Below are 13,273 nucleotides of genomic sequence, written 5' to 3'. Positions count from 1 at the left end.
GTTTCGTATTTATTCATTGACAAAAAGTTCTTGAGTTCTAATGTATATTTTTATTTAGTTCTCATCTCGATTCCATTGTAAAAAAAAAAAAGGTCTGTCAGAGAATTTATATGTCAGTTTTCATTAACTAAACTAACAATGCTAAACCCATTACTGCCTGAGATGCTGGCTATCACAGGGTTAACTTGCACTACAACTGTTAACTGGGGTTGCAACAGCATTTACATTTACATTTATGTATTTGGCAGACGCTTTTATCCAAAGCGACTTACAAAAGAGGATCTAACATTCAAACTACAGTACAATTTATACAAATTACCTTACTTTGAGTGCAATATGCCAGGAAGTAATAAGTGCATTAAAGACTTTCAGTGCAAGAGATACTCTCGGAAGAGCTGGGTCAGCAGCAGCAGTTCGAAAAGAAGATGTGGGCAGGCCTCACGTATTTGAGAAAACACACTGTGTGTGACTGGAGGAGAACATTTGGCAGATAGTAGAGATACACAACAATATAAAACACGTAGAAATAATAATCTTGTTTTGCAAAAAGAAACAGAAAATGTAAACAGAATGTACATGTAATTCTTTACTCACTTACCCTCTTAAAAATAAAGGTGCTACAAAGTGTTCTTTGAGCAAATACCATATAAGAACCACTTTCATTTCCATAAAGAAGATGTGTGAGAGTGAAGAACCTTTTAAAGGTTTAAAAATCCATCACTCCATCTTAAAGGTTCTTCACCCATTTTTGCAGCACCCTTAATTTTAAGAGTGTAATGTATACAACTGTGTTGTTAAGTGTTGTTGAGTATGCAGCTGTGGTAATACATTTGAATATTACAGCAAAAATGACAGTACGAACTCTTAATGTCTAATAAGAAAAAAACAATTTGGCCTTTGGAAGCTCCCAAACAAAAAGGTCAAAAAGATTCCGAAAGTGTAACACCGACCCTCAAGTAACAAATGGGTTCAACAAACGTTCTGTATAAAGGCATTCCTCATAAATTCTATGTCTTCCAACACTCCCTCCCCTTTTAATGGAAATTTCCTTATGGATTTATAAATTCACCACCACTCTGTTAAAAAAAAAAGTTCTCTGGTAAGATTGAAGGGCGAGTCACTAAGAAGTCCATGCCACTTTGTCCCTATCCTGCGTCGTCATGGTAATTAAAGGTCTTCAAACCCACATGAAGGGTGGGGTTTTAAGTGCACTCCAAATTGAGATTGTGAGTAATGCAAGAGAGACGTTCTTTTAATATAATTCAGAGGAGCTGGCTTTATTTCTCAATGGCATGTTTTTCATGGTGCATTTGGTTGCTGGTAAGGAGGCTTGTGGTTTGGTACTAGAAGAGCTGTATTAATTCGAATGACAAGAAATAGACATGTGGCCTACATTCAACAAAGGATCAACTTTATCCAAGCTTTTGACTATAGTAATCTTAAAACATATGCAAAAGAAGTCATTCAAAAAGAGTGAATAACCCACTGGCAAACCTCTCCAACTGCATAAAACTGATCATGATATATTTCTTACACAATCAAAACCATTATAAAGCACACTTTCCAATATTCAAGCATCTCCAAGTTCCAAGTCTTTTAAAATGATGAAATGAGAGAAATGCAGGAGGTTGACTTGGTATGGCACTGCATAAAGTGCCAGTGCTCCATTTAGTGGTTAGAGGGCAAAGACAGGCCAAGAATCACAGCTTTCCTTCATTACTGTCTCTGTACCAGCTCTGTGTGAGCCATGAAGCCTGTGTGGTCCAAGTCAAAGCCAGACAACATTCATAATTTCCTGCACACTTTACACTTAGATAGTTGAAGTTGCAACACTCAATTTCAAAGAGGCAGGTTACAACCTGGTGGCCTACAAAATAAAAGCTGTCTTAACTAGTTCATCTAAGATGATAAAATCAAAAATGACTACATTTCATTTGACCAGAGTACTGACATGGATAAGTGAAGAAATGCTAAGAACTGTTCCAAAGGCAGCAGTTATAAAAGCTGTAGTGTAGCCATAGAGATCATGCTGTGTCTGACAATACACTGTGATAAAACCAAAAACACATTGTCTGTAGAGCTCATTGCATTTTTACAGGTGTCATGCTGCTTTTGCTCGCAATATTCACATGTTTACTGCAGTTATGTGAACAATATCAGTTTCATTCTTAATATAGGTTCTTCATGGATTCATTATTAAAGGCAGTTGTTGACTATGAAACCAATGCAAATTAAACATGAACAAAACCATAAACTGAAACATTCATTAATTTATCTGTAACAGCTTATCCAGTTCGGGGTCATGGTTGATTCAGAGCTTACCTGTAATCATTGGGCACAAAGCAAAAACACACTCCGGGGGGGCACAATGAATTATATTCAATAAAATATCATTGTGAAGTCTATGTCACAATGATTCAACTAATTTACAAAGTACTGCAAAGTACTGGGGCCTAACTTATAATTAGGGCATGGCCTAACGGTTAGAGAAGTGGTTTGGGGACTGGAAGGTTGCCGGTTCGAGTCTCAGAGTGGACAGGAAAATTGTTGGCAATTGTACAAAGTGGTTACTTAAAATAATAACATTTTTCCACACAAGTGGGGTGTATCACTGTTAACATTCAGTGGTTTTCTATATTCACTGGGTTGGAAAATCAAATATTACCAATGTAATGCCACATTCCCTCCTCCTCTGAAGTGTCTCTGTTTATTTAAATCTATTCCATCATTCTCATTTTTACCAGACTGAAAACGTGTACTCTAATCGTTCCCTGTATGTAGAGTATGCATATACTATTGTATGTAGTTGATAAGTTGGTATCCTTTGTATAGCCTCATTCATTACAGTCTTCATTGCTTTGTACATCTTTGTACAACCATTGAATACTCATAGAACACGGTGGCTCCAGAGCCTACCCTCTATACACTGAAAATACAAACTAGAAAATGAATGGTTAAGTAAAGATGAAATATTAATAAGAACGTAACATGGCATGACAATAAGAACCTAGGAAGGATCATTTTTGTTTTATTGAAACCACTTTAACTGAAGTAAACTATATTCAAATCTGATTAATGCAGTTGTTTTTCTCTGTAATAAAAAATATGTTGTATATTGTTCTTTACTCTATTCATTGTATTGTATCAAGCTTTTTTTTTTTACTGTGTTGTATTGTTATGTTAAACATATTAACATAAACTGTCTTTTCAGACAATCCTTATATTCATTCATTCATTCATTCATGATCTGTAACCCTTATCCAGTTCAGGGTCGCGGTGGGTCCAGAGCCTACCTGGAATCATTGGGCGCAAGGTGGGAATACACCCTGGAGGGGGCGCCAGTCCTTCACAGGGCACTCACACATTCACACCTATGGACACTTTTGAGTCGCCCATCCACCTACCAACATGTGTTTTTGGACTGTGGGAGGAAACCAGAGCACCCAGAGGAAACCCACGCGAACACGGGGGGAACAAACCAAACTCCTCACAGACAGTCACCCGGAGCGGGAAACGAACCCACAACCTCCAGGCCCCTGGAACCGTGTGACTGCAAAACTACCTGCTGCGCCACCCTGCCGCCCAATCCTTATATTTGCTGTATAAAATAAGAATGGATTTGTGAAAATACTGTATCATATTGAAAAAAAAATAATAAATTCTGTGAACTATTATACCCCTATGTAGTAGTAGTATGGCAGTATAAGGCTATTTTTGATAATGAAGAAAAATTGCTGCCTCTCTCTTATGAAAAGAAACTAATACCAGAGAATGCTGTACGTAGACTTGTGTGTACTGCGGTAATGCGTGCAGTAATAGGTGTGTACATGCCTGTAAAAACGTTGCTGGTTTAAATAGGTCTAATTATAGATGCAAAGTAAGCCCTGGGATGCTGGTTCATCTACCCTAGGGGAAGAAAGATAGGGGAATCCACCCTTACACAACCTGCAGGGGCAAACAGGAGCTGGTTTGCCTGGATGCTGTGACTCCTGTCTAAATGATTTGTTACTTACTTATTTAGGATTTTTTTGCTATACACAAACCACAAGTTTGGTTACACTGTCCTTGATTGCACCACAGTGCACTGACTGCACTGCTCCAAAAATGATGGCCTGCCTATTAGAACAAGACCAGTAATAAACTGGCCAATAAACGGGGTTCAGATCAGGCTTATAAACATCGTCTGAGGAATTGTTTCATTACACCAGAGGACATCCAGCTCAAAGGACATATCTAATTAAACCTGAGCCATGCATAATTTACCCTGGTGTGATATGATTGAGTGTGAAATATCAGTCATTAAACTCTGCTCATTATCAGAAGCTAATGATTGCTCAATGATCTGAATCAAACCTTCATGCAGGTCAAGAAGTCTTTTGCTGGTTTATTTTGGAAGAATCTTACTCCAAAGATCTAACATTACATTTTAAGACATATCTTCTCAAAACCAAATATGCTTGTCTCTCCTCAACCCCCATAATAAAATATTTCAACAATTTTTAGTCTTAATATTATTACAGAAACGAACAAAAGTTTCAGGAGCACAAATCCCAAGAATGCAGCAATTCAGTGGGGATTTCAGAGTATAAACTATACACAGGTCAGTTACAAAGTTAAAACCACTGACAGGTGATGAGAATGTTACAGTTGTACCTGTCTAGGGCTTGGGGTATATAAAGCAACCAGAGAACTGGCAGTTCTTAAAATGAATATGTTGGAAGGAGGATAAATGGGCAAACAAACATCTGAGCCTTGCTGATGAGGGTTAAATTGTGATGGTCTTAATTTTGGTCAGATCATCTAAAAATAGCAGGTCTTTTGGTGTGTTCTCACCTTGCAGTGTTTAATACATAACAAAAGTCCAATAAAGGACAACTGATGAACAGACAACAGGTTCATAGGTACCTAAAGCTCACAGATGTGAGAGGAGTAAGGGTAAGCCTGTGGTTGATCAGTGTATGACCAGAAGTTTAAAGACACGTTCTCATCCCATATTTCTTCTTATATCAAGAGTATGAAGGAATTTGGCCGTTCAGAACTCGAGAACATAATCTGAATACATCATGTGATAAAGGAGGAATATAATTTGTTGCCCTGGGGAATCTTACTCTATAGTACGTTGTCCCTTTAATTTTCCATGTTATTCTCCATGCTGACTTTGGACATGGAGATTCAAAGGATTTGGGTAATTGTTCTTTTTGGCATTGAAGAAACACATTGTACGTAGCAAACTCAAGTCTACAGCATACTGTTACGCACATTGCAAGATTGTAGTCTTTGCTTGACTGAACCTGTCTAAGCCATTGCTACTTAGGCACGCTGCTGATCTGTGACTGTTTGCTGAAATGGTAATGTTGGTATGTAAATAAGGCCCAAATCAGAACTGACAATATCTGGTTCTGGTTTATTGTGGTTTCCGGGTCAGAGAAAAGGTAAGACACACATTGAATATGTTAAAATTACATATGATTGTCTGTATAAATAAAGCCAAATGCCAAAGTATGAGGCATCATACTCACTTATCAGCTACAGGCTTGGCAATTGTTTCGAAAATGTCCTCCTGTTTGGTCACTTGATCAAAAACCTTTTGAAACCTACAAAGAAACAAAAATAAAGACTCGACTCATTTTTCATTAGGGCTAGGATTTAAAGAAAAACAAGCGGTCTTTTCTAAATAAATATTTTCACAGTGAAGCATGCGAGAGTTATGCTAGAATCAAGTAATTCTGGAAAGAGTGAAATCTACTTCAAAGTAGAAGCCAGTCTGGAATGAAATGTGTTTGATAACTCTTCCAAAACAGAGCAGCTCTTAAGAAAAATGTGTTATATTCAGAGGCTCTGTATTTGATGTTGCTCCACCCTGTTAAAAAAAAAAACATGCCCCAGCTGACACAATATGGGATAAGAATGGGAATCAACTCTTTCTGCTACAAATGTGGGATTTCTTTTCCATGAGCGAAGGGGATTTGGGAAGTCTATTAAAGTCCTGTGGTTGGCACTATCCATTACTGGCACTTACAACTGTAAAATTTTGAATTTGCCCTGGCCACAGGGTAAGCACACGAGTGTCCGTGAATAGAATATACCAGATGTTTTAGCTCCAGCTTTAAACAGATATTTCTGATAGTTCATGCAAAAAATGAAAAGGCAAACACGTAAAATTATGTTTTATTAGTGAATCAAAATAATACACAAAATCAACCAGTTCTTCAGTGGTCACAAAACCAACAGAGCCACCACAGAGCAGGTATAATTCCAGTGGTTAAACATTCTCAGTGCTGACATGGAGTTGCACTGTAATGAGTGGATCAGACACAGCAGTGCTGCTGGAGATTTTAAACACTGATGCCAATGTATTAGACAGACTTACCTTGATGTTCCAGTTAGTAAATCCAAAGTCAAAGACAGTAACTCATCTAATCAAGGGTATCGGGGTCTCTCTTCAGGGTTCAGCTCTCACTTCTGTATCTGGGAGTCAGCGGTGTCTAAGTTCAAGAAAACTAAAACTCGAATGCTATTTCTACTCATGAGGATGTGTTCTCTAAAAAAAAGATCACAGAGCACTTTTGTTGGCTGCTCTGGATACAGATTGCACCTACATGGTCAGTGGAGCTGAGGAAATGGAGAATGAGTGTAAAAATAAGGAGGTAATTTAAATGAATTGGCTGATTGCTGTGCATCAGTAAGCATCAGCAGACTGCAGGCCTAAATCCTTATACACTTTCCTGAATCTCCACTGAGAGAAAACATTTGTACGAACATATTCAAGCATCAAGATGACTACTATGCAACACTAATTTGTTTATTTTAAGTTTACATTATGTCAAAGTTAGTAAAAGTTAGTTTCACAGTGTGAAAATTAATGTTATTATACCTTATAACTTGATATTTGAGGTTTAAGTGGGCAGCATTTTCAGTTATATGCGCTTATCATTGTTGACCAAAGAAAAACATGCATCTCCAAAATATTACCTTTCAGTGGAATCCATGTAAAAAGAATAAATCCAAGTAATTTTAGAGCATTTCTATTTATTCATTCATTATCTGTAACCCTTATCCAGTTCAGGGTCGCGGTGGGTCCAGAGCCTACCTGGAATCATTGGGCGCAAGGCAGGAATACACCCTGGAGGGGGCACCAGTCCTTCACAGGGCAACACAGACACACACACACACCTATGGACACTTTTGAGTCGCCAATCCACCTACCAACGTGTGTTTTTGGACTGTGGGAGGAAACCGGAGCACCCGGAGGAAACCCGCACGGACACGGGGAGAACACACCAACTCCTCACAGACAGTCACCCGGAGTGGGAATCGAACCCACAACCTCCAGGTTCCTGGAGCTGTGTGACTGCGACAAATACCTGCTGCACCACCGTGCCGCTCCTATTTGTTCATTCATTTTTAATGAATTTTTCACACAAAGTGAAAGACAGCAGCTGTTTTCAAATGATGTAGTACACAAAAAAATCAACACGTTACCTGTAAACTGTATTAATTTATGCAACAAATGCATATGATGAGGCATATTTTTACCTGAATCTGTAGCTCTCCCTCTTGTTATTAATGAAGCCATCTGCTAAGTCCCTTGGAATTACGAACTCCAGTCTGCCTCCCCCTTGCACCTCATTATCCACTGAATACACCTGGAAACAACAGGACAGTTAGAGCTTCCTCCTTCTGGAGAATGAGCCACTCTCACACAATTTACAGAGCAGTGGCTCTCTGAGGAGGCCATTCACCAGACATCTCTGCACTTTACGTGCTAAAACACCTGACTCGGCTCATCGTGTGTTTAATGAATACACTGTGAGTTTAAGCAGATGAGACAGATCAGGGAAATTATAAAATCCCTTCCCAGTCATAAATAAACACCTGCTCAGTAGGTTTCTTATGAATTTAAGAGTATTACCAGGTAGTTTGCCTTCCCCTTGGCTTCAGTAACATAATTTACCCTTCCAAGATATTGGACTAGGTATTGGAGCATTGCTAAGGGGATTAGATTGCATTCATCCACAAAAAAAACTTTAATGACATTGGATAATTAGTTCTGGATCACAAACAAATCCCAACGATTTTCGATGATGCTCTAACAATCCAGGAAACACAGTTCCACTTCTCATCAGCGCAATGAGCCCAACTTGCTGATGCTTACATTAGTCAAGGTGACTTAAGGCTCATGTGTAGCTGTACAATCCCAGAGTTGAAGACTGTCCCTCCACTCTTTTCCACTCTGACCTGAGGCCTGTCTGACTAAACTCAGAATCTCTATGGGATGTCCCATAAAGCAAGATTTCTTAGTTAGCGAGATAACTAAAATCCAAAGTTGATTATTTTCCAAAAGAATGTCCCTAAGCTCTTTTTGTAATAGACAGGCTTCACAATGGGCTTAATTAGCACATTAGTTACCTGAGAAATTTGTGGAACAATCCCCTGAGCAGAACTAACTTACAGCCCTACAGTAAAAACACTGACCTGAAGGCCACACACTCACCGCTGGGCTTTTGTCTGTGGGTCTGACGCGGGCGAAAATCTGAATGGTTTGTTTCACCATCTTCATACAGAGCTGCTGCACTGTTTCTATCAGAAAACTGATATCGCTCTGTTTTTATTCGGCTCCATTGTCCTCCATATTCTCTCCACACGTCCTCTGTTTGAGGCGGTTGCTAGGTGAAGGGGCTTGGCCTCGGCAGCGTGGCCGAAATGCCTGACATTTGATTGGCTACAAGAAGGAATATTAACACCAGAAATAATCTCTCTGTAAAAGCTGTTTTATTTTATTGTAATTAAAATCTGAATCAAAATGTGCCATGGATTATTAATATTATCGTTTTATTGTAAAAAAAAAAAAAAAAAAAAAAAAAAAAATATATATATATTTTTTTTTTTAACAATAAAACGATAATATTAATAATCCATGGCACATATATATATTGAGAATGCGCCTCGGTGGCACAGCAGGTAGTGTCGCACTCACACAGCTCTAGGGACCTGGAGGTTGTGGGTTCGATTCCCGCTCCGAGTGGCTGTCTGTGAGGAGCGTGGTGTGTGGACCCGTGTCCACTTGGGTTTCCTCCATGTGTTCCGGTTTCCTCCCACAGTCCAAAAACACACGTTGGTAGGTGACTCAAAAAGTGTCCGTGAGTGTGTGTTGCCCTGTGAAGGACTGGCGCCCCCTCCAGGGTGTATTCCTGCCTTGCGCCCAATTCTGGACACACCGTGACCCTGAACTGGTAAGCGCTTACAGATAATGAATGAATGAATGAATATAGCAATGCTAATAACAATGTTAAAATAAATTATAGTAAAAGACACCTCTGTATTCACATGACAGTTTCAATCAATTGTATATTATTATTTTCCTCAATTTGATTCTTAATCGCTTTATCTAATACTTCTGGACTAAAATGTAGGCTATTGTAGCATGCAATACAAGTTTAAGCCAGTGTTGTCAATGACATCTCTCTGGGCCCTAAATTTAAACCTTAACAATTTCCCCAGATAGGAACTTGAGAAAACATTCAGTATTTTTCTTTACTGAATGAATGGCATCTGATTATGCTCTGTTAGGCTGATCTGATATGCTGCTAGTGAATCTTCAGTGCTTCAGGGAAGGGGTGGGGAGGAAGAAGGCAGGAAGAAAGTCAGAGATTCAGAAAGAGAATAGTGGTAGTTTAAGTAAATTCCTCTAAAACTAATTCATGTGCTGCTTTTTTTCTTGTGAAATTATAAGCAGTCTCAACAAAAGAAATGATTAAAACCAGTCATCAGATGATTCGTTATTCCTTAACATCAGGTAAGTCAGCCATTGTGATTTTAATTATAAGCTAATATGCGTAGGGTATTTCAACTTAGCCCTGTTTACAATAGAGTTTGCATGTAACTGTAAAATCTATCATAACTCATGATATGAAAAATTGAATTGAAACAAATGTTGTTTTGTAGTCCCTGAATGTACCAGTTTATGGTCTGTAGAGTGGGTTCCCCAAATGGATTCAGCCATGTTTAAAATAGGTTTAGAGCAGAATTTCTGACACACACAGACCACTAGTTGTCAGTAAAATCATTACAGAAAGTAATGTGAGTAAAAATGTGAAGTGCTTGGTAGAATGTAGGAGGGGCTAACAGAGTCTGAGGTGTCATATACAACCTACTTTTCTTTCACAATGAGGTTAACATCACTGGGTGGAAATATTGTATTCACATTGATGAAAATAACAGCCACATGCTTCTGCAGAGCCTCTATTGTCCTCTGTGTTTCACCACCCTGACAGGGCTTGAATGGAGATGGATACTTTTTGTGTAGGTTTGTCTGTGCACCTACCTTCCTTTCCAAAAATAGCCTGCCAGGAAGCAGCAGCCGGTTATACCAGGAACCGTATTTGTTTCATCAGCGCCCATTATGAAGTGGTTTGCCACAGTGGCACCAGGATTTTGCAGTAAAGGAGTCATTTTCACCACCAAAAATAGCAAATAATGTCTATGAAAGTGGATTTTTAATATTATTTTTCCATTTTGTCTGAAAAAAGTGTAACTGACATCAAATAATAAATCAGTTTTCTTTGTCATCCCTGACTGAACTAGTTTATAGTGCATGGAGTGGTATCCTCTCATGAAGGCAAATATATTTATAATATAATATAAGTCTGGTACAGGTTCTTCACCAAAACCAAAGCAAATAAGAAAAAAAAATCACTTGGGAAAATGACTGGTTGCCTTTTTTTTTGTCACAGCTCTGTGCAGACTGCAACCCATGCTTACTTCTTTGTCTATGTCTGTGTGTGTAAAATGTTCCTTCAATGTTTCTTTGTAGATTGATCTCTGGCAAAAGAGAGAAGTTTTAATTAGCTTAAAATATCCCAAGCTTCACACCCTGCTGTTTGAATGCCACGTAAATGCTAATTGCTCAGAGCAAATATTTAAAGCCTGCTCCATTAAAGCCTAAAGGGGTTGGTGGGAAACACAAATTTAAACAATGTTAGATGGCCCCTAAATATAGGGGTTATGAGGGTAATCAGCTTCATTCCTCAGAAGAATACATAGAAAAATTAATTAGCAAATTAATTATTTCATTAAAGTATAATTTTATAATCTTCCACCAGCCTTTTCATTATGGATTGTTCTTATAATTGTTATTGTGTCAGAGTCATCACAATTACTCATCACCTATTTTAATTATACTGCTCTCAGCTGTACTACAACATCATTTTGCATTACAAACTACTGAGAGTAATATCATTAACTAGGCTGATGTACAGCTTCCACATTGCTCACTAGCATCTCAACACATGACTAAAATGATCAAAATCTGACCTACTGGTGCAGAAACAGGTTAAGATGAATCTTCAAATTGTGCTAGACATCTGCCCAGCAGGATCAGTTCTGAAGACTATAGGCTGCTGTTATAATGTATCTATTATTCTTGTATGGGCTTTGAGTGAAATCAGAATTCACTTGAGTTTAATTCCTAGCTCTAATGGAAGTGAATGTCAGGATGCATTCCTAGCACGAGGAAAGACCCATATCCATGGAACTCCAGCCACAAATACTGAGCTGCACAGTGTCCGTCTGTGTTGCAATACTGTGGGTGCAGAGCATGGTGTGGCATAAAGTTATGTGGTGCCTCCACCAGCATTCAGTGTAATGAATTGGAGAGGAGGAATACAGTGTTTTTTTCTTTTGAGTTTTTTTTAGAACCGTAATCACACAATTATTTTTCCCACAGCCCACAGTTTTTGCCACTTTATTGGCCCTAATTCACCAGTGCACAGAGGAAACGATTGTGTACATGTTTGTGGAAGTGTGATTTGTGGAAACAGCCCAAATTTCAGCTGAAAACCCTTATGCTGCCTGTACACCTTTAGTTCATGTGCTTTGTGATGCAATGGTGTGGAACAACTGATATCTTCAAGGGAGTGTTGTTGAAATACTGTGACTGAAACAGGCAGACCTTTATCTATACATCTTGTGAGATGAAACAAACCTTATGACGATGATTGTACCACAACAAATGACTTGTCACATCATGGCCGACCACATTCTGCTCCCTCAACCGCTAATTTGATTTTACAGCATTTGTAGGAGTTCTCATCCAGAGCAACTTATTGTTTATATATTGTTATAATTCTAGACAGAGCGGCACAGTGGTGCAGCAGGTTAGTGTCGCAGTCACACAGCTCCAGGGACCTGGAGGTTGTGGGTTCGATTCCCGCTCCGGGTGACTGTCTGTGAGGAGTTTGGTGTGTTCTCCCTGTGTCTGCGTGGGTTTCCTCCGGGTGCTCCGGTTTCCTCCTACAATCCAAAAACACACGTTGGTAGGTGGATTGGTGACTTAAAAGTGTCCGTAGGTGTGAGTGTGTGTGTGTTGCCCTGTGAAGCACCCAATTGCGCCCAATGATTCCAGGTAGGCTCTGGACCCACCGCGACCCTGAACTGGATAAGAGTTACAGATAATAAATGAATGAATGAATAATTCTAGACAAATTGGAGTCTTGCCCAAGGACGTTTAATATTGTAGCATTTTTTCTTGCTTGAACTAGGAATCAGTGCTAGCCAATTCACAACAAAAATCAAACACTTTCCATTTTAATTCGCATCAAGTAAGGCTTTCATTTGACATCAGTCAGATCATCTTGTTCCATTTGATACCTCACTGAGCTCCTTTAAAATGATTCAGAATAATGGTCATTTTATAAAGTTAAGGAAAATTTAAAAAATTTAAAAACTGATTAACAGAGAAATAAATTTGAATGAACTAGTCATAGAGTCATGGAAGCTTCTCCTTGCACATTCAGCAGAGAAAAAAAATAGACATGGCTTTCCAGATTACACATACTTTTGTCTATTGGTGTTTTGTTGTTTTTACATTTTTTAAATATTGTTTGATCATTTTAAAAGGCTATTCACAGTAAAACAGACCAATCCATATCCTCTAAATTTATTTCTACAACAAATCTCCATTTATTCATTTTCTTTACATTTCCTGTTCAGGGTCGTGGTGGGTCCAGAGCCGACACAGAGTCAGTGGGCAAAAGGCAAGGCAAGTTTATTTTTAGAGCACTTTCCTTACACAGTGGCAATCCAGCATGATACAGAAAGAGTAAATGGAAAGTACAGAAATTTAGAAACAGTAAAACAAATAAAAGGCAAAACTGTAAGAGACAGTATCATTGTAAAAAATAAATAGAATATTGAATTATTTTAGACTTTTATAGGCAGGAACACACCCTGGACAGGGCAGCAATCCATCCAAGGACAACTCACCCAGTCACCC

The 13,273-nt window shown here is 38.6% G+C and overlaps 1 protein-coding gene across 5 annotated transcripts in view; it reads right to left on the bottom strand.

Annotated features, from left to right (window-relative positions):
- Nucleotides 1-8,653, bottom strand: part of kif6 (kinesin family member 6) — a 94,017-nt gene extending 85,364 nt beyond the window's left edge. For all 5 annotated transcript variants that reach the window (XR_010803706.1, XM_066675343.1, XM_066675350.1 and 2 more), the window contains exons 1-3: nt 8,495-8,653; nt 7,537-7,646; nt 5,520-5,594 (exon numbers count right to left, since the gene is read on the bottom strand). Coding sequence is in view for 4 of the 5 variants with exons in the window: in XM_066675343.1 (XP_066531440.1) it covers nt 5,520-5,594; nt 7,537-7,646; nt 8,495-8,560 (251 nt within the window). In the remaining variant the exon portion in view is untranslated. The remainder of the gene's footprint in view (nt 1-5,519; nt 5,595-7,536; nt 7,647-8,494) is intronic.
- Nucleotides 8,654-13,273: the final 4,620 nt, after the last annotated feature.

Source organism: Hoplias malabaricus, chromosome 1 (assembly GCF_029633855.1).
Source record: "Hoplias malabaricus isolate fHopMal1 chromosome 1, fHopMal1.hap1, whole genome shotgun sequence".
In the NCBI taxonomy this organism is placed as follows: domain Eukaryota; kingdom Metazoa; phylum Chordata; class Actinopteri; order Characiformes; family Erythrinidae; genus Hoplias; species Hoplias malabaricus.
Note: the sequence above shows the minus strand (reverse complement) of the source record. Positions and strands in the feature narration are given on the sequence as shown.